This window comes from Barbus barbus (genome assembly GCF_936440315.1).
Source record: "Barbus barbus genome assembly, chromosome: 21".
Taxonomy (NCBI): Eukaryota; Metazoa; Chordata; class Actinopteri; order Cypriniformes; family Cyprinidae; genus Barbus; species Barbus barbus.
This window is the reverse complement of record NC_136749.1, coordinates 11,641,848-11,660,555: the sequence shown is the minus strand read 5'-3', so window position 1 is coordinate 11,660,555 and position 18,708 is coordinate 11,641,848. Positions and strand designations below refer to the sequence as shown.

The 18,708-nt window shown below is 37.4% G+C and overlaps 1 protein-coding gene across 1 annotated transcript in view; it reads right to left on the bottom strand.

Annotated features, from left to right (window-relative positions):
- The window catches only part of LOC306887674 (FH1/FH2 domain-containing protein 3-like), a 171,265-nt gene that overhangs the window by 64,493 nt on the left and 88,064 nt on the right, over window positions 1-18,708 (bottom strand). The window contains exons 4-5 of the mRNA XM_079445615.1: window positions 6,231-6,298; window positions 293-398 (exon numbers count right to left, since the gene is read on the bottom strand). Coding sequence (XP_079301741.1) covers window positions 293-398; window positions 6,231-6,298 — 174 coding nt within the window. The remainder of the gene's footprint in view (window positions 1-292; window positions 399-6,230; window positions 6,299-18,708) is intronic.

Genomic DNA, 18,708 nt, shown 5'->3' with positions numbered 1-18,708 from the left:
AAACATTTCTTATTATTTTAAATTTTGAAAACAGTTGTGCTGCTTAATATTTTTGTGGAAACTAATGCTTTTTTAACCAGGATTTTTTAATGAATCCAGTTTTTTAAACGGAATTTATTTGACAATTTACTGTCACTTTTGATCAGTTTAATGCATCCTTGCTGAATAAAAGTATTAATTCATTTAAAAAAAAAAAATCACTGACCCCAAACATCTGAAGTGCTTGTTTAATATGTTTGGTAGTTGTTTAAAAAAATGAATCACATATATTCATGTGTGGTGATGCGGGTACCTCTGAGGATGTAGTTCTGGTAGTTTTGGTCAGCCTCAGCTCCCACTTTAATAAGACATGTGAGTCCTTCAGCCATCACAAACTCATGCACCAGATCTTTATCATCCTGCAAGAGAAACACAAGCAGCAGAAACTCAATGTATTTATGCAATACCCAGAAGAAACACAGAATCTTCACAGGTTCTGTCAGGACCATTAATGTTCTACGTGATTATTTTAACAACATGATTCAGTGGTCTGACTCAATGATATATTCACTGCCAAGTCCTGACTGGACGAGAGGAGGAGCTGGGGATGGAGGTGGGTGATTAGTTCCTGAGCGAAGCGATAGCTGCTGAATAATGACTGAGGGACCTTATGAAGGGAATTATGATTGGTGTCGTGATCCTATAGGTAGAGTGGATCAGCTGATGCGAGCTTGACTAACATGGCCTCCCAGAACTACCGCTATGCTCCATTTGTGGAGAAAAAAATAATAAAATATTGATGCATCTCGAAATTAAAATATCCTACAAAAATCAAGAAAAAAAATCACACTTCATAATGTGACCAAAAATAATGTTTTATTGCAACACACTTTCAGGGTGACCAAAGAGAATTGCATAAAGGCCCAGTTGTGATTTCATAAATGGGCTTTATTTCAAACTGACACAGCCCAAACTGAAGCTTATGAATTCCTATCTGTCAAACGCTCTGTCAGCATTTTTCTCTACGCTCCCTAAAGGTTCCCCCTCCTACACCAACACATGTTGCATTGTTCTGCAAACTCTCTGTCCACCAGGTGCTGGGAACTTCTTAAAATAACCTGAAAAGGATCCCAACATGCTTTTATAAACGATTGAAAGGTCAAAAAAGAAAAAGAAAAGAAATTCATTATAAAGTTTTAACCTATTACAGTTTTAAAATTCAAATTAAATATACAATTTCTTATGCAGTTTCAATACAGTATTAATCTAAAATTCATATAAAATATAGAAATTCAATATAATAAAATTATTTACAGTATATATCATATAATTACTGCATTTGACCTACTTTATGATATATTTTAAAGCTAAGCTGCAGAGATATTTAAACGCACTTTTGTAGAGTGCTGTTTTATAGCTGTCTTGGACTCATCCCTGTAGAGTTCCTCCAGATCTCCCTCACTGAGCATTTACAGTTTTAAATCCTTTTCACTTCCTACCCATGGAAACCCTTTGTGTTTGGGCTTGAGTAAATTTGGGTTGCTAAGTGCTGATCGACTGCTTCCCTGCAGTATAGAGCCCATTAAACACACTGTAGAAGAGGTGTAAGGAGCAGTACGTGTCTCCGCTTGATTTATGGCACTCACACGCACACAGGCCCACGGCTGGGCACACTTCACTAATTCTCCGATTACAGAATGCATCCTTCCTCCGTTCTGTGTGTCATGTGTGGAAGTGAACCAGGCTCCTGCTTATTTCGTCTGCTTTGGGATTCGCATGGACACACCCTATTGGCTGATCTGAAAATGATTAGGGGTGTTGGATTTGTGGAATTTATATTGGCACAGCCAGTCTATAATGACACAGCATGCCCACGTCTGGAGAAATGCACTTTACAGCACATGCAAAATATACTTAAACTCATGACAGCATGAAAAATGCAATTCTTACCACAATTCTTCCTGAGTCGTGCGATCAATCAAATGACTGCTCATACATAATGTTCTCAAGTGATTCATACATCTTAGATTAAAATGCAGGGGGATTAGGAGGATTATGAGTTCGGTTTCAATAAATGGAACTGCTGAATTGGAATTCAAGTCCTGGCTGTGTGTGTGTGTGTGTGTGTCAGAGTTGTGGGAATAGCTAACTAAAAAGTAGCACTGCTACTAACTAACTAACGAAGCAACAATTAAGCAGCAGCTGTTTTTAAAACAGCGTAGCTTAAACAGTAGCAAACTAATTTTTCCAATAGCTGCGTAACACTGCTAATTTAAATATTAGTGATGGGTCATTCTTGAACAATTCGTTCATTTTGAACAAATCTTTAATGTGACTCTGGAAGAACGAGTTGTCTCTGGGAGTGATTCGTTCAGTCGCGCATGCGCAACATCCTATGGGTTCTGCACTGAATTATTTCACCTGTTTCGAGTCTTCGGGTTTTTCGAGTCGTTCGTTCATCACATGACAGCCCATACGTGTAACCTATGCAGTCTGAGCCGGAAAGAGAATTGATTAGTTCATCTCTCGAGTCTTCGGGTTCAATTCATTTCCATAAATCAGCTGAAACTTTGCATTTCAGTAAATCAATTCAAAATTCTGATTCAGCAGTTCATTTGAACTGCCACTGTCTCGAGTCTTCGGCTTTGAGTCGTTCGTTCATCACGTGACAGCCCCAGAAGCTAAACCTATGCAGTCTGAGGGAAAAAGACTTAATAATAATAATAATAATATCCAACTCTTTAGTTTATTACCTTTGTTACCATATTCAGTGTTGTGAAAAAGAACCATCATGACAGAAATTGTAACTGTAAGAAATAAAAAGCTACAATTTGAGACCAGAAACCAGAGACCATCATGTAACTGTAAGAGTAAATAATAATAATAATAATAACTATGCAGCTGTTTGTAAGGAAGGTTGTACATTAACTAATTTCTCTATCCAATGCCGTCACGTCACGTGACAAAAGAACAAAAGACTCAAAAGACTAATGAACTAATCAATTCTCTTTCCAGCTCTGACTGCATAGGTGTAGGGTGTTTCTGAAACGGAAGGCTAGATCCTACCGAGGCTGCCTCCTTCCTAGTTCAGTCCTTCAGAGTCTTGTAGGCTAGAGTCCTCATCGGCATATAAACACTAGAATAAGACAGTCTAGTAAGTCACATTTGTTTCTGCCCTCACAGTCACGGCACAAAAACACTAATAAAACTTAGTTTTGGAAAAAAAAAAACTTTGTATTACAAATCTTTATATTATTTGGCTTTCTATTAGTGCAATACAATGAAAAACCGCATTGGTTAAGTGTATGAGGTTGTAACATGATGAACGAACGACTCAAACCCGAAGACTTGTCAGATAAGAGGTGAGGTGAGCTAATCATAGACTAAAGACCCAGGTTAACAATGAATTAATTTTTTTCTGTTTCTTATACCATTATAGTTTTGTATTGTTTGTAGTGTGATCAACGTTTGCATAAGTAGTATATGTGTTAGGGAAGTAGCACGTAACATTTTAATTATATTTTGCTAAAATTAACGAAATGACTCGATAAAAGACTCGAATTTGTTCATTTTGCTGAATGAGACTCAAAGGTCAGTAAAATTATCCGAACTTCCCATCACTATTAAATATATGCAACTTTTTGTATCAGAATTGTGATTTTAATTCCCACAGCTGCAACTTTATATCTCACAAACTGACTTTATGTCTCAAAAATTTGTAACTTTCTTTCTTGTAATTGTGCCTTTTTGTAATTGTGACTTATCTCACAGTTTGACTGTATATTTCACAAATTCAACATATCTCACAACTGTGACTTTGTTTCCACTGAGTGTGACTTTGTCTCATAATTATGACTTTAAATCTCACTATTGCAGCTTTATAGCAAACAATTGCAATTCTGTATTTTACAGTTTGGCGTTGTCACTTTTTTTACTTTGTTTCTCATTACTGTGACTTTATATCACTCATAATCTAAAGATTGCAACTTTGTAGCTCACCTTTTTAATTTGCGGTGTTTTACAATAAACCCAAGCTCTTTGAAAAAAATGTGCACCATTTCTGCAAAATCATATTGCCTTGCTGAATTTTCATAATCAAATGTGACCCTGGATCACAAAACCAGTCATAAGGGTCAATTTTTCTAAATTGAGATTTATACATCATCTAGAAGCTGAAAAAATAAGCTTTCCATTGAAATGTGGTTTGTTAGGATAGAACAATATTTGGCCGAGATACAACTATTTGAAAATCTGGAATCTGAGGGTGCAAAAAAAATCTAAATATTGATAAAATCGCCAAAGTTGTCCAAATTAAGTTCTTAGCAATGCATATTACTAATCAAAAATTAAGTTTTCATATATTTACAGTAGGAAATTTACAAAATATCTTCATGGAACAAGATCTTTACTTAATGTCCTATTGATTTTTGGCATAAAAGAAAAATCAATAATTTTGACCCAATTTTTGTATTTTTGGCTATTGCTACAAATATACCCCAGCGACTTAAGACTGGTTTTGTGGTCCAGGGTCACAAATGTCCAGTGAGTGATGCTAAAGGTGCATTCAAACAACCTTATCTGGTTGTTGTAAACATCGCTGTAATTTGAAAATTAAATGTCCGATGAGAAGTGCTAAAAAGTTAATGCTCTATCACATTTGAAATTACATACCACCTACACTAAACCCTACCCATGAAATGATTAACCATGCCATTTTAGCTTGTCTACAAGTCTTTGAGCTTATTTGAGGCCTTATTGTGACTTGTGTTACGTGGCACTCTTACCCATACTCTCTGCATCTCAACTGCAATGCTGTACCGGGTGAGCTACCAAGCAAGTATACTACACTGGAAAAGACATAGATCTGGTTATGTGAAATGCCAAAGAATTACCACTGAAAAGGCCTAGACACCGTTATATTTACACCTGGCCTTATTGAATATACATTTCTAGGAGTTTCCCTTGCAGATGGAAAAGTTATGGGAGAAGAGTATTCAAATGAATCACGCAATGTGTTTTAATAACGTTTGCGCAAATTACTGGCATTTGCGCCATTATTTAACGTCCAAAAAAGTATGTCTTAAACTATTTTGCGCTTAAAGTGGCTGCAATTTGTTGCTAGGAGGAGGCACTGCAGAGAACAGAGAGTGCATGGTAGAAGGGAGAGGATTTTTTTCACAAGTATTAATGTATTTTAAATGCCAGAAGAACACATTATCCAAACATACCAAGCCATGTTATTTTTAATTTGCTTCTAGAAGACGACTTTGAACCCTCAACTAGGAGTCACTCAATACCAGCTCTATCGAAACCTCTAGTAAACCTTCATTTTTTTGGTCTCCGGTTCTTTTCAATGTATTGTGGCTTCGTTATTTCTTTATTCTTTATTTGTGACTACGCTCATTTGCGCTGCGCTTGGTGTATTGTGTTGGTCGATATGTAAATGACATGTCGCGTCTGTGTTCTTTAATTTGCGCATTGTTAGTAAATCACCTGCAGAAATTTCCCCTCCCATCGGCAGTGTTTTGGAATTGCGCTCTCGCGCTAATTAGCCCTGTTTAGTAAAACTGGCCCATAGTGTGCATGTAACAATCGTTCAGTTGCATTAGCAAATTCTGTTTAGATTTAATGTTATTACACAGTTAATTCATTCAAAATACCCATTTTGTACCAGCACTAATTAATTCTAAATCATATAGTGTGTTCTTATCTAGCTTCATTTTTTTGTTAGCATTTAGCGAATTAGTTTTCAGCGTAAAAAGGTTTGTTGCCTGACAAGCTACATTTCAGTAGCTTTCCCAGCAAAGTTGTGTATATTCTTTCACAAAGCTAGCAAGTATGTTTATGTTTGTTTCTGCTCCAGAGTATTTGTGTGTGTTTATGCATAGCCTCTGGCAGGTTTAAATTACACACTTGTTGACAGGTGTGAAAGTTTCAGGTGCTTTTGCCATTAAAAATGCTAAAACTTTAGTGGAAAGACATTTAATCTCATACACACACACAATGCGGTGGTCAGACATGGTTTCTCTAGAGGAAAAACAGTAGCTTCCAGCACAGCTTTAAAATCAATTAATGATGGAGACTCCAGCTTTGGTATCTGGCAATTTCTGTCCAGTGAGAGAAATTCCAGCATTGCCGTACAGCTGAAACATGCATGAAAACACAGACACACACTCACTCACATGTGCTGCTGACAAAAAGACATTAGCAGGTGCTCTGTGCTAATGCTAAGTCAAAGTGGGAAAGCTTACCTGAAAGATTTGCTTGAGAGAGAACAGTGCTCTTCGCAGCTCACGTCCGGTCGAATTGTAGAGCTTTTCTGCAGGAGAAAACAGGGAAAAGAGATTTGTGTTAATCTTCATATGCTTTACTTTCTATCATTTGTGAGTCTAGATGGAGTCCTTTTGGACTATTTTAATATATTAAGGGGACATATGCTCCATAACTCAAGCACTATGGAGCGCAGGTAAAGAACTGTGCTTGTGTCATTGTGTTTACTGTTCAAACTGCAGTGCTTCAGTCTGCCAGCGTGTAGCAGGGTTGAGCAGGGTAACGTCTGTGTGCATTAGTGCAGTAGCTAAAGACAGACTCAGCAGCCTCTGACTCAGCATGAAATAATGGGCATGCATCTCTCTCTCTCTCTCTCCCTCAGTATCCTTGATTATCTCTTTATCGATGGCTCTGAGGAGCTGTATACGGAAACCACAGGCCGAAGCTCACAGCATACTGTGCTCTCTCTCTCCATTTCTTTTCTCAATGTGTCCCCGTAGAGAACTCTCATTAACATTCCGACCTCAGTATTGGCAGCCTGAGAGTCCAATTTAATCTTGCCTACTGCTGAGTGTGTGTTTGTGAATGTCAGACACTCTCTCTGTGTGTGTGTGTGTGTGTGTGTGTGTGTGTGTGTGCGTGTCAATGCAAGCTTTTACATGCGTACATTATTATACGCATGTGAGAAGGAATACTAGTCTATTAACTAGCAAATATAATTCCAAAGTAATGTCATCTCAATGCAAGGAAGGTTCAAAAATGTTTTGCCACAACTGTCAATGGTATTTTGCATTAACTGCATAAAATGCATAATATATAGTGGACACATAAAATGTAAGCCTAAAAAAAGTTGCTTTCCAACTGGCAATTTGTCTCACATTTGGCTTTTATTGATTGAATTCTGGTCCCGGTACAGAGAAAATAAGTTCCACTAGTTTAATTCTCTAAATCCCCAATCGCTAAAACAGGAAGAGATTAAACTGCTAACAGGTTTCATTGTTAATAATTACAGAAATACAATATTCCATACAGGAGCACCACATCCACCCATTTTATAAATATTCTCAAGTATTTCAACTGAAGTCTTGCGTTTATGTGCCAGAAAGGAATTTTTCTTCCGGTTCGGCTTTATAATTGGCCGGCACATTTCCAGAGCTTGTTTTCATATACAGTAACGACAGGGTTTGACAGGACCACACCACTGTGATTTACCTCAGGCATAGGTTTCTGTTGTGGGCTTCAACAAATCATGTGAAGCAAAGACAAGAGCCGTCTTACTTTTCAACCAACGTGTCAGAACTTTAAACTGCCTTTACTCAAATGTAAATCAAAGCCACCTCTAGGGAGAAAAGACCTCTGGCACACCTGTACACTTCAAGATCCAGATTATAAAGAACAAAACAATTATTTAACATAAACAAGGATCTTTAAAACAACTTGTCAAAAACATCCCAGAAAAAAAACAAAAAAACTAGTCAAACTGAACTTTAAAAGATTACCAAATCATTTTAGCAATGTAAATATTCTTTTAAAGGGACCATGTTCTTTTAATCAACTTATAATCAACAATCCCTGCAACAAAACAGTCAGCATTTTGACCTCTCTCTAACATATAAGCCAGAATTTTATGGTTTAAAACAAACAACAGATGACAAACCATCATTGATTTTGAACAGAAAGTCACATGGGGGCTGCACAAAGTTCTGATCCTGTTCAGATTCAGAATTTTTCATTCCAACTTGCATCTAAATATGTGTAAATATTGCAAAGACTACACAGTAAAAGTCCCAACAGATATGATTTGCAAAAAACAGTTTTCCATGATATTTCCCTTGCAAATACCAGTATGAATGCAGGGCTCATCAAACAGATATTAAAGATGAAGTGTGCCACTAATGTCATTAACATAGATAGAGTGATAGAGTGATAGAGCATTAACTTTACTGTCACCACTAATGTCACAAAATAATGCACAGAAAATTAAAGGAATACGATTATTGTGATGTTTTTATCAGCTGTTTCGACTCATTTTAATGGCACCCATTTGCTGCAGAGGATCCACTGATGAGCAAAAATGCTAAATTCCTCCTAATCTTTTCAGATGAAGAAACAAACTCATCTACTGTACATCTTGGATGGCCTGACAGCATTGGCACCGATCCCATGGGTGCTCAGGGGCTGGAGCAGCCACGAAAAAACGCGATAGTCTCAATAAGAAAAGGATTGCAGCTTGTACGACTTCATTCTCATTTTCATAGTTCATTTGAGGAAGTTTTTGGCATTATTTTAATGGCAAATGTCAAGAGTACATTATTGTAATACAAGAGGGTGCCAGCACAAACCTCTCGCTTGCAGCAGGCTTGCTGTCCCGTATATAGAGATCATGGCGTGTGCGCCCTCAAATTTTGTCCTGTGTATGTGCAAATAAGTGCGTATTTATTCAATCATTTTATTTAGTGAAGCGCAGCTCTCATAGAAAGAATGTGTGCATTATTTGGTTAATAATGTATTTGCAGTTTGTGCATTTCACTTCGCAAAATAAATTTCGTGTAGTGAATTCATCAAACGCACCATCCAACTTTACAGGATTATACTCTAGAAAAAAACTAAAACCTAAAATAATGAGAATTAAATATTTGAAAATATTAAATTTGTTGTATGTGTGTATGATAACTTATACCAGTTATTATTTAGTCTTGGAAACTGCTGTGAAAATGTGTTTTATATATAAAAAAATAAATAAAAAACACCTGCAAGTTGGAGCAAGCACCGTCACAAACATAAGTCGGTGCCTATGCCTGACAGTACATACATTTTCAGCAAATTTTATTTATTTATTTTAGGTGAACTGGTAGGTTTAACTTGTATCAAACGGGCTTCCTGTACACTCCTCCTGTCTGCCATTGGTCAAAAAACAGATAGTTCCGCCCTCAAACTCACACTATTGGTTGAGCAGTCACACTTTATTTTAAGGTCCAATTCTCGTCATTAACAAACCATTAACTACAAATTTTGCCTAAAAAAACTCAAAATTTGTTGCTTATTAGTAGTTAGTAAGGTAGTTGATAAGTTTAGGTATTGGGTAGGATTAGGGATGTAGAATATGGTTATGCATAACATATGCTTTATAAGCACTAATAAACAGCCAATATGGTAATAATAGGCATGCTAATAAGCAACTAGTAAATAGTGAGAATTGGTCACTATACTAAAGAGTTACAGGTTGAGCCAAAGTTGCCATGTCCGACTATTTACGATGCTCAAACAGAGCAATTATAACACAAGACTCATAGATGTCACACTTTTCAATCAAAAAAAATTGTTCTTGCAGCATTAGGATGCACAGGAGAATTTTTTTTTTTTTTACACTTTTAACTCTTCATAACAACACCTCTTGAAGAGTGGACATACAGGCTGAAAGACTCTAGGAACGTTCTGTAGACCTCAGCAGCATCTGGTGGTACTTTGTTCTCTTCCTCACATTTAATACCATGTCTTGTAAAATTACTCTCAGAATCAACAAAAAAAACAATAAAAGCACATTCTGTTCAAGCAACCTTGGAGTCCAAACCTCCTCCATCTCCTGCTGTCAAGAACCTTAAAACCATCTCTGCAAAAGCCTCCATCCATCCTTTCCTCTCTCTATCTGGTATTTATCTGATCCTGATGGAATAGAGGAGACCAGACAAAAAGGACTGCAACCTTTACTCGGGGACTTCCATATTTAGCCCTCATGTTCTCGCTTTCTTTCATGAATCATTTTCTCATTCAGTCTCATTCATTCACTGTCCCAAAACAGTGATTTGCAAATAATTAGCAAAATGAGTCGAGGTTTGGCTGATTAGCATGACCTGGTTTTACCCTGCTGGTGGATGCCACAACACAATGTTTCCGACAGAGAGAGAACATTAAAATAAACAAACATTAATAAGAACTGGTTCATAAAAATCAGTTGTTCATGAGTCAGATTACACTTGTAGTGTTTTCTGATTCACTAAAGAGAACCGACTCATCAGAGTCATTCGCTTAGGAATCAGGGTATATTGGTCATGTTGCATATTTTTGATTCATTAAAAAAAACTGGCTCATAAGAGTCATTCCTTGAGGAATCAGGCTATAATGTTCATTCTAAATGTTTTTGATTCACTAAAAAGAACTGACTCATAAGAGTCTATCGTTCAGGAATCACCCTATATTAGTCATGCAGTATGTATTTGATTCACTAAAAAGAACCGGCTTGTAAGATTCACTGATTTAGGAATCAGGTTGGATTGATCAAGTTTTATGTTTTTGATTCAATAAAAAAAGAATCAGTTAATTAGATTCATTCATTCGGGAATCAAACTGTTTGCACATTCCTATTCTTGCTTTATTATGTCACACAATGCACCACCGATGTAATCACTGTCTCTCATGTTACCCAGAATTCACTCCACGCTCACCCCAGACCTCTATCCTCCTGCTTTAAGCCTGTAAACTGGCAGGCTGGCAGCAGAGCTCTGTGATCACTGGAGGATGAAGGGTAATGAAGAGGAGGGTGAGTGTGGGATCATTTCTCACGGACCCTCTTACTGCCACACGGCCCAACGGAGACAGAGAGCTTCAGCGATCCGCAATCAGACACGCGCTGATTCAGCTAATCTCCAGTTCCTCTCTGCGGTTTCTGGATGAGTCTCGTGAATGTGATGATCACAAAGATCACACAGTGACAAACACACTCGATCTCTCCACAGTCATAAAACCACAATCACGACATGGATCTTGTTGTATCATGCAATGAATCCTTCTTTTGGAATGTGTGTGAGAGACCAACTCAGTCATTTTGCTACTGTGTTTGCGTGATCTCTCTATATGTCGGGTCAGACAGTCTACTGTAATTCAGTTTCTCCAATAAACCTGTCACAGAATTATTCCCTCCTGTCATACAGTCATGCATATCTGCAGACCGATACACACACACACACTTACATATACAGACACACACACACACAGAGAGAGTGAAGCCCTCCTTTAATGTGAAATATTTCAGCTCTGATTAGTTCCATACCAGCTGGCAGGGATAAGTGCCCGCAGTACTGTCTTCTGTCTCATAACGTTCAGGACGAAAAATAATAATAATGGACAGAGAGAAAGAGAAACAAAGGAGCCAGTCAGAGAGTGTGAGGCAGAGAAAGCAAGGAATGTGCATATTTATAGTGTATATACAGTGGTCCTACAAAGTATTTGAACACTGAATAAAATAAAATAACAGTACAGCGTACTTTTAACAGTGTATATTAGCTGATAAACTTTGAATATCATAATAAAAATAAAATAAAATAATTATAATAAAATAAAAATAATTAAATAATTTAAAAAAATATCAGGCTATATTTATTGTGGTACAGATGCATATTTTTGTTGTATAGATGCAAAATAAAATAAAATAAAATAAAATAAAAATTCACAGCACTGTCTGCTCTAGCCAATTGTAAATGATTACCTGTGACAATTATGCAACAGAAGTAAATGCTGCTGTAAAGGCATAGAGTGCATGATATCATGTAATTTGGAAAACTCACAATTTTTAAAACTGTTTAATGGTATTTTGTCTACTGAAAGAGTTTTGGAAAGAAGTTTCATTAGAACAACTGCCATGTTTTTTTTTTTTTTACAAAGAGTACAAACCACGAACAAACTGTACCACAGCCTTGTTTTCATTTCAGTCAAAAATTAAATACGCCACTAACTATAATCTATTGGTGGAACTAATAGACCTATTTGCCAACTTACATTAAACACTAAAAAGAATTATAATTGTGGAACATATAAGAATATAAATTAATATTTGATATTTTGTTCATTCAATGAAAATGGGGGGCTAATGTTGTTTTTAGACCCCTTTTACTCTCAATGCATGCACAAAAACCATTATATCAAATGATTTTTTGTGTTATATAGAAGTCATACAGGTTTGGAAAACCTGTAGGTTTCAGCCCCATTTTGGGGTGAATTAACGCTTTAACAGTGAAAGTGTGTGAATCAGCATTTACGACTTGCTTTCTGACGTACAAGGTCATGTCTCCTCTGAAACCGGTGTGTAAATGCCTCCGTCTGATGATAATAATAATAATTATACAGCAATAAAAGTAGGAACAGTAATTTTGCTGCCTCAATTGCCGTAGGGGCTGAGGGGAAGCGATACAGTGGGATCTGAATGGGAAAATCAGAAAACACTCACATACTCTTGAGTGAAGTCTTCATTGTCAGAACTTGTTAGAGCTTAGAAACAAGTTGTAAAAGAATCATTCTTTTGAGTCAGATCGTTTCATTGAATACTGATCTGGTTAAAGATCTGGTCACAAATGATTCACATGATTCAATTAATGACTGATTTAGTTCTTATGGACTCACAGCTGTTAACAGCTCAATGAAAGGGAAGATTATCAGTGAATAATGTCTTAAATTTTTGTTTATTTCTCAAGTCGTTACTGTATGATTTCAGAAGAATTTGAATACAGCGTTTGAGTTGTGTGGATCACTTTTATAATATTTTAATAGTGCTTTTGCATTTATTTTGAAGCGTGACAGCTCCAGTCTCCATTCACTGCATTCAGATGGAAAAGAACAGATGTATAAAAGAAAGTAAGTTATATGGGTTTGGAATGACATGAGGGTTATTAAATGATGACAGAATTTCATATTTGGGTGAATAATTCCTTTAAAGTCAACATGAAATTGAAATTCTAAACTTGTTGTTCTTACTCTTAACAATTCATCCATGCGTTTCATTTTTCATCTTTTTTTTATATTTAATTAAAGTGATATAACTTGATCTTCTGATGAAAAAAAAAGACTTCTCCAATTAGTTTATCAGCTTAAACTCCACCCATTCCTTAAAGTCCACCTCAAGCTCCATCCAATCAAATAAAATAATGCATAGAACCAAGTCCCCACCCCATATTTTTTAGTTGTTTTTCATAATCTATTCCATTTGGATTTCCTTTAAAACATGGAGGGAAAGATCCGATGCTACTTCCATTGCATCGCAACTTTAAGTAAGACAAAACGAACAAGTCTCTTCAGACCACCTGCATTATTTTCTATCCCTCCACCTCTTTTGCTCTGTTCTTCATTTATGGAGAGACAACAGGAGTAATTACAGTGAAAACCTCCCCAACATGAGTGTGGGCTCGTAACATGCCGCTTTATGGCCTGACAGGCTTCTCTGCTTTCATCCTCTCAGTCGGTCCAAACATGGAGTGGGTGATAGGTCAGAAAACGCAGATAAACACAGACAGGTGGGAAACATTAGGCAAAAATGCAGGTAATGATGAGATCACTCAAAAGCGGTGGAAAACAAAACTGGAGAGGATTTACTGGGTGGGGCAGCGAGGGAATTAAACAGCTGTGCGTGTGAATGAAGATTTTAAAGAGAACGTTCAACCTGAGTTTGTGTGTGGATGTGCATCCAATGTTAACTAGCCAGCTCTTCAACGCAGTGTGTATGGAAGCCCGAAAACTTTTTAAGTAATTTGTTCCTGCCACTTAAAGTTTGTTCAGATGAATGCTGTGCTTTGATGAGAGCCAGATGGAAGTCTGGTACTTGGCGTTTGATTAGTTTTAGCCTAGCATGGGCCACACAGGCAGAAAACAGCCCAACCGGCCGTGGCTTCCACAAACCATGTGTCCCATCACCTACCCAGAAGGTCATGCTCTCTTCCTGCCAGAAAACAAGAGAAAACAGGTAACAAAGGAGACAACCATCTTCCAGTCCCATTATTCATCAGCAACAGAGGCTGACAAGAAAGGCTCTCTCTTTTTATGGGAAAAATGTTGACTGGGAACAGAAGGCTTTGTGAAGGATTCATGATCAAAACGCCACCACGCCTGAATTTAAATAAAGCGTGAATTTGAAAACAACTCATAAAACATTTAAAACGGGGTGGATAAAAAGACTTGAAACCACATTAAGAAAAATGCAAACAATTAGGAGCCATGTGTTGGCATACTACGTGGAATCTGAGGATTTGTAAAAAAAATTATAATAATAGGCATGCTGTCAGGGAACTGTCGTGTGTGTGTCATGTGTTCCTGCCCCTTGTGTCCTTATTTGGTTTGTTTCCTGTCATGTCATTAGTAGTTCGTTCTGTTCAGCTGTGTTTGTCTCGTTAGCTATGATTTACCTGTGTATATTAGTCCTGTCTGTTCAGTTAGGTTTTGTCTGGTCTACTCGTTACTCCCCGGTGTTCCTGTCTGTGGTTTGCCCTGCCTTGTCTTGCCCTGCCTTGATGTTATAAAGATTATTATTTGAAGATATATCCTCGTCTGCGTGTTCCTGGTTCCTCCCTCGTGTGTGCACCGTGACACATGCTAACAATAATAGGCATGCTAACAAGGCAACTTGTTAATAGTGAGAATTAGTCCCTATACTAAAGTATTACCGAACTTGTTAATATATAATTTTTAAACCTCTACTATACGATAACAGATATGAATAATTCCAGAGGTAATCCAGTCAATGTGATCACTTCCAAACGTCCATGACAATTGTTTATGTTTTACGAATCTTCAGGTCAGAAAATTTCTGAGATGGATATCAGTGAGCAAGATGCTGATTCACTAATTGATGTAATTATGTAATTATTATTTAATTATTATGGTAGTGTAATAAGTCTTTTTGAGTGATTCATTAAAAAGAACCAGGTTACGGAGTCATCTATTTGTGAAAGTTTTGTTTTAATCAATTCAGATCAATCAATTCAAAGCTTGTTCAGATATAAAAAGATACTCAAATGTCATCCACCCCAGTATTTTAAACACAGCCTCCTTTGACTCATTCTAATGAACAAAGATCACTTGTGAATTTGGTGCCGAATCCAGTTCTAGCATTGGAATCTGGAGAGTCTGTTTTATGACCACCAGATTCAGCTGTAGGATGCAGTTACAACACAAATGCACCATGCTGATACATGCTGACTCAACTGCACTCGTGTACAAAAGCTTTCTCTTCCACTCCTCTGTATGACAGCGAGGACTGTGGAACATGAAACCCCTGCTGAATAAGCCAGAGCTGATCACCTTTCCCTATTCTGATATCTTACCCTGGGATCGTGCTCGTCCGGTATATCTTTGCGAGGTTCCCATCAGACTGTGAAAATCCCTCTACTACAAGCTGCCATTGTCTCTTCAGGAAACCCGAGACTTCCATTATTTGAGTGTTAATAGATTGCTTATATTGTAAAAGTTCTACCCAAGTGACTTAAAAAGGGGAGGGGAAAGTGCGGTAATCTTAATGGATCGAACCGAATCCTGTGTAACTACAGTTCAAATCTACATAAAAGGAAGTTGAAATGGCACGGTTGCATCAACTACGTTTTTATATCAGTTTTGCATTTGTTAACACTATCGGGTAGGTTTATGGTTGGGTTTGGTGTAGGGCATATTTCCAACACGATAGAGCATTAACTTTTAGGGATAGACCTCGGATATTTGAATTCTGAACCGCCGCAGTACCTGTAGCAACATAATAAAAACACAGCAATCTATATCAACATAATAAAAACACAGCAATCTATATCAACATAATAAAAGCGTGCCAGGGTTCACGTATTTAACCCATGTTTGAGCGCCACTCAGTGGACATTTCTCTTTGAAACTGCGGCGAAACGTGCAGTAAGGTACGTAAAACGGTGTCGCACAGAAAGTGCACAGAGGTACGTGTTTTTATGAGACCAGGTTGCATAAGGCGGTTATTTAAAAAAATTTAAATAAAAACATTTAAAAAGCTTATAGATCACAATAGATCATTTCAAACGCTTGTGTATATGACCATATAAATTTCACCAAAAAACTGGGCCCTCTGATCTCTGGGCCCTCCAAAATTTGTAACCAATAGTGTAACACACTAACCCACAGAAGCAACGGCAGGCAAAGCAAGTACATACACACACATAACCACATTATATTTCCTTCCCCCGTAAACATGTACCAGGACATGGAAGCACATGAGCAGGGTATAGACTTTAGTCGAGTGTATGTTTAAGAGTGTCATTCAAGAACAACAGATCCACAGGGTGCTGCATCAAACGTCTGGAGTGCAGCCAGTTAGTGAGAACCTTTGGCAGCTCCTCAGACGTCCTCAAAAGCTGTAGCGCTCTTGTTGCAGTAACAGATGCTGAAAGTACTTAATTGCATTTCAAAGCCCTGCGGTGCATGGCCCACTCCTGCATGCACTTATTTTCATAGCTGGAGCCTCGTAAAGCACCGCTGTCCCCAAAAAAGCAGGTGCTCGCAGCCGCAAAATGGAGATTAATCCTAGAGAGACCCTGAGTTTGGGTCGACGAGCTGTTAGAGTAACATCAACCTGTTTTCGCTCTGTCGTTTGATCAGGCGTGTTTAAAAATGCACATTTGATGGACAGATTTCTGTCACTGAAAGAGAATTGCAGTGTGGTGGTTTCTTAGAGTTTAAAGGAATGAGTTATAAGCCAGCACAACATCAGGAAATTGGCTAAAATGGAGATACATGCCACGATTTGTGTCGGAAAACAGATGGGGATTTTATACACGCACACACACACACACACTCGAGCACATAAATATACACACAAGCCGAGAGAGTCATGTATTTAAGACACCTGGTGATTCTGGAGAATCATCCAAAAATTTGCTCCAGTTTTCCAGTACGTAACTGTCAAAACGCTGCAGATCTGAACCAAAATACAGGTCTACAATTTCTGGGTGACTTATCTGGAACTTTCTCTCAAGGCACCGATTCCCTTTTTTCCTAGAAGATGTCATAATGGAACATAAGTTCATCCAAGAGGAAAATAGTTCTGATAAGCTTCAAAGACCTTTGTACAAACAGATCCACTGACACAGTGCCATGAAACCAGCGTTGCTCTGAACAATATTGTATTGGTTGTTACACATCTATTTGCATACATGGCTGTGCAATGTGACAGTTTTGCACATTTGCAATTAAAAATTAACAATGCAAAAATAAACATTAATTTGCCATAATAAATGTGCAATAAACCCCATGCTAGTACATGTATTGGTTCTTATACGAATGCACATCATTCACTAATCCTGAATTTTTGTTTACAAATCTATCCAAAACTCGAAAAAAAAAGTGCGGGTCTAATGCCAACTCATCTTGTTGTTCTAAGTATAATTCTAAGCCGAAAAAGTATGAAAATACACTCTTAGGCCATAAATGAAACACTGCAGTTAGATAAGAATCTTTGTTCAGATATTTTTGTAACTGGATACGTGGCCAATCTCTTAAATAGATGTGCTAGTTTTGTACCTCTCTAAGTTCTCTTTCTTCACATAGAATAAAATATTTCAATTCGGATCTATCATGTCCACAACCGTTTAGATGTCCGTGGTCGTTAATTTAAATGTTTTCATCTCTTATTCTCAGCTATATGGAAGCCCGTTTCCGCCAAAAAAACAATAAAAAAATGTAATTGCGAGCAATTCTGAGCAATTTTGCGCAAAAATTGCGCAATTTTTTCTCAGAATTGCGAGTTATAAAGTCAGAATTGCAAGATATGAACTCACAATTGCAAGAAAGAAAAAAAAGTCAGAATTGTGAGATAAAAAGTTGCAATTACCTATTTTTATTTTTAATTCAGTGGCAAAATGGACTTCCATATACGAACGATGCATTTGTTTAAACATAGCAGTGATTTCTGACAACAACAAAAGTCTTACCGACCCCAACTTTTTGAATGGTAGTTCTTTTTTTCTTTTTTTTACTCAATATATTGTCATTTAACAAGCAGAATAATGTACAGTCTGCAAAATAAACCTCTCTAGGGTGTATCTGAGTCCTGATAATGCATTTTATTGACTAGCTAACCATACAATACTCTTTCAATAGATCAAGCTATTTGAGAAAAATACATTCTATCCAATCTGACATCCTCCTATAAGAGACCCTCTCATATAGACCCAAGATAATGCATTCCACCTGCAGGATTCACTGATTCATCAAGCATCTCCTGTTCACTGATACAGATCTGCACTACGGAAGACAGGAAAAGTCCAATTTGGAGCATTCATTTATTCTTCTGAAGGGTTTCACAAGTCAACCACTGATCAAAAACATCTTTTTTTCACTGTCTACAGTATCTGCAAAGCAACGAGACTCAACCCACCCCCTCATCAAAAGCAGTCCTACCATAAATCATATGAGCAGTCTCTGTTTTACACAGAACAATACAGGACAGTAACTCTGTAATCTGGGCAGGGGTTTTGAGCAAGAATGCAGATCCTTTAAAATGGGACTCTGGGATCAAACACTGTCATAAACAGGGTACATCTGCAGCTCAGGCCATGGGAGGGTCCCTGTTTCCATTGGGAATCCGCAGAGGAATAAACAAAAGACATGTTTGATGACCCTGGCTTCTTGCGAATGGACATACACAGCTTAGCACGTGCAGTAGACACAAAAACTCCCAGAGTTCCC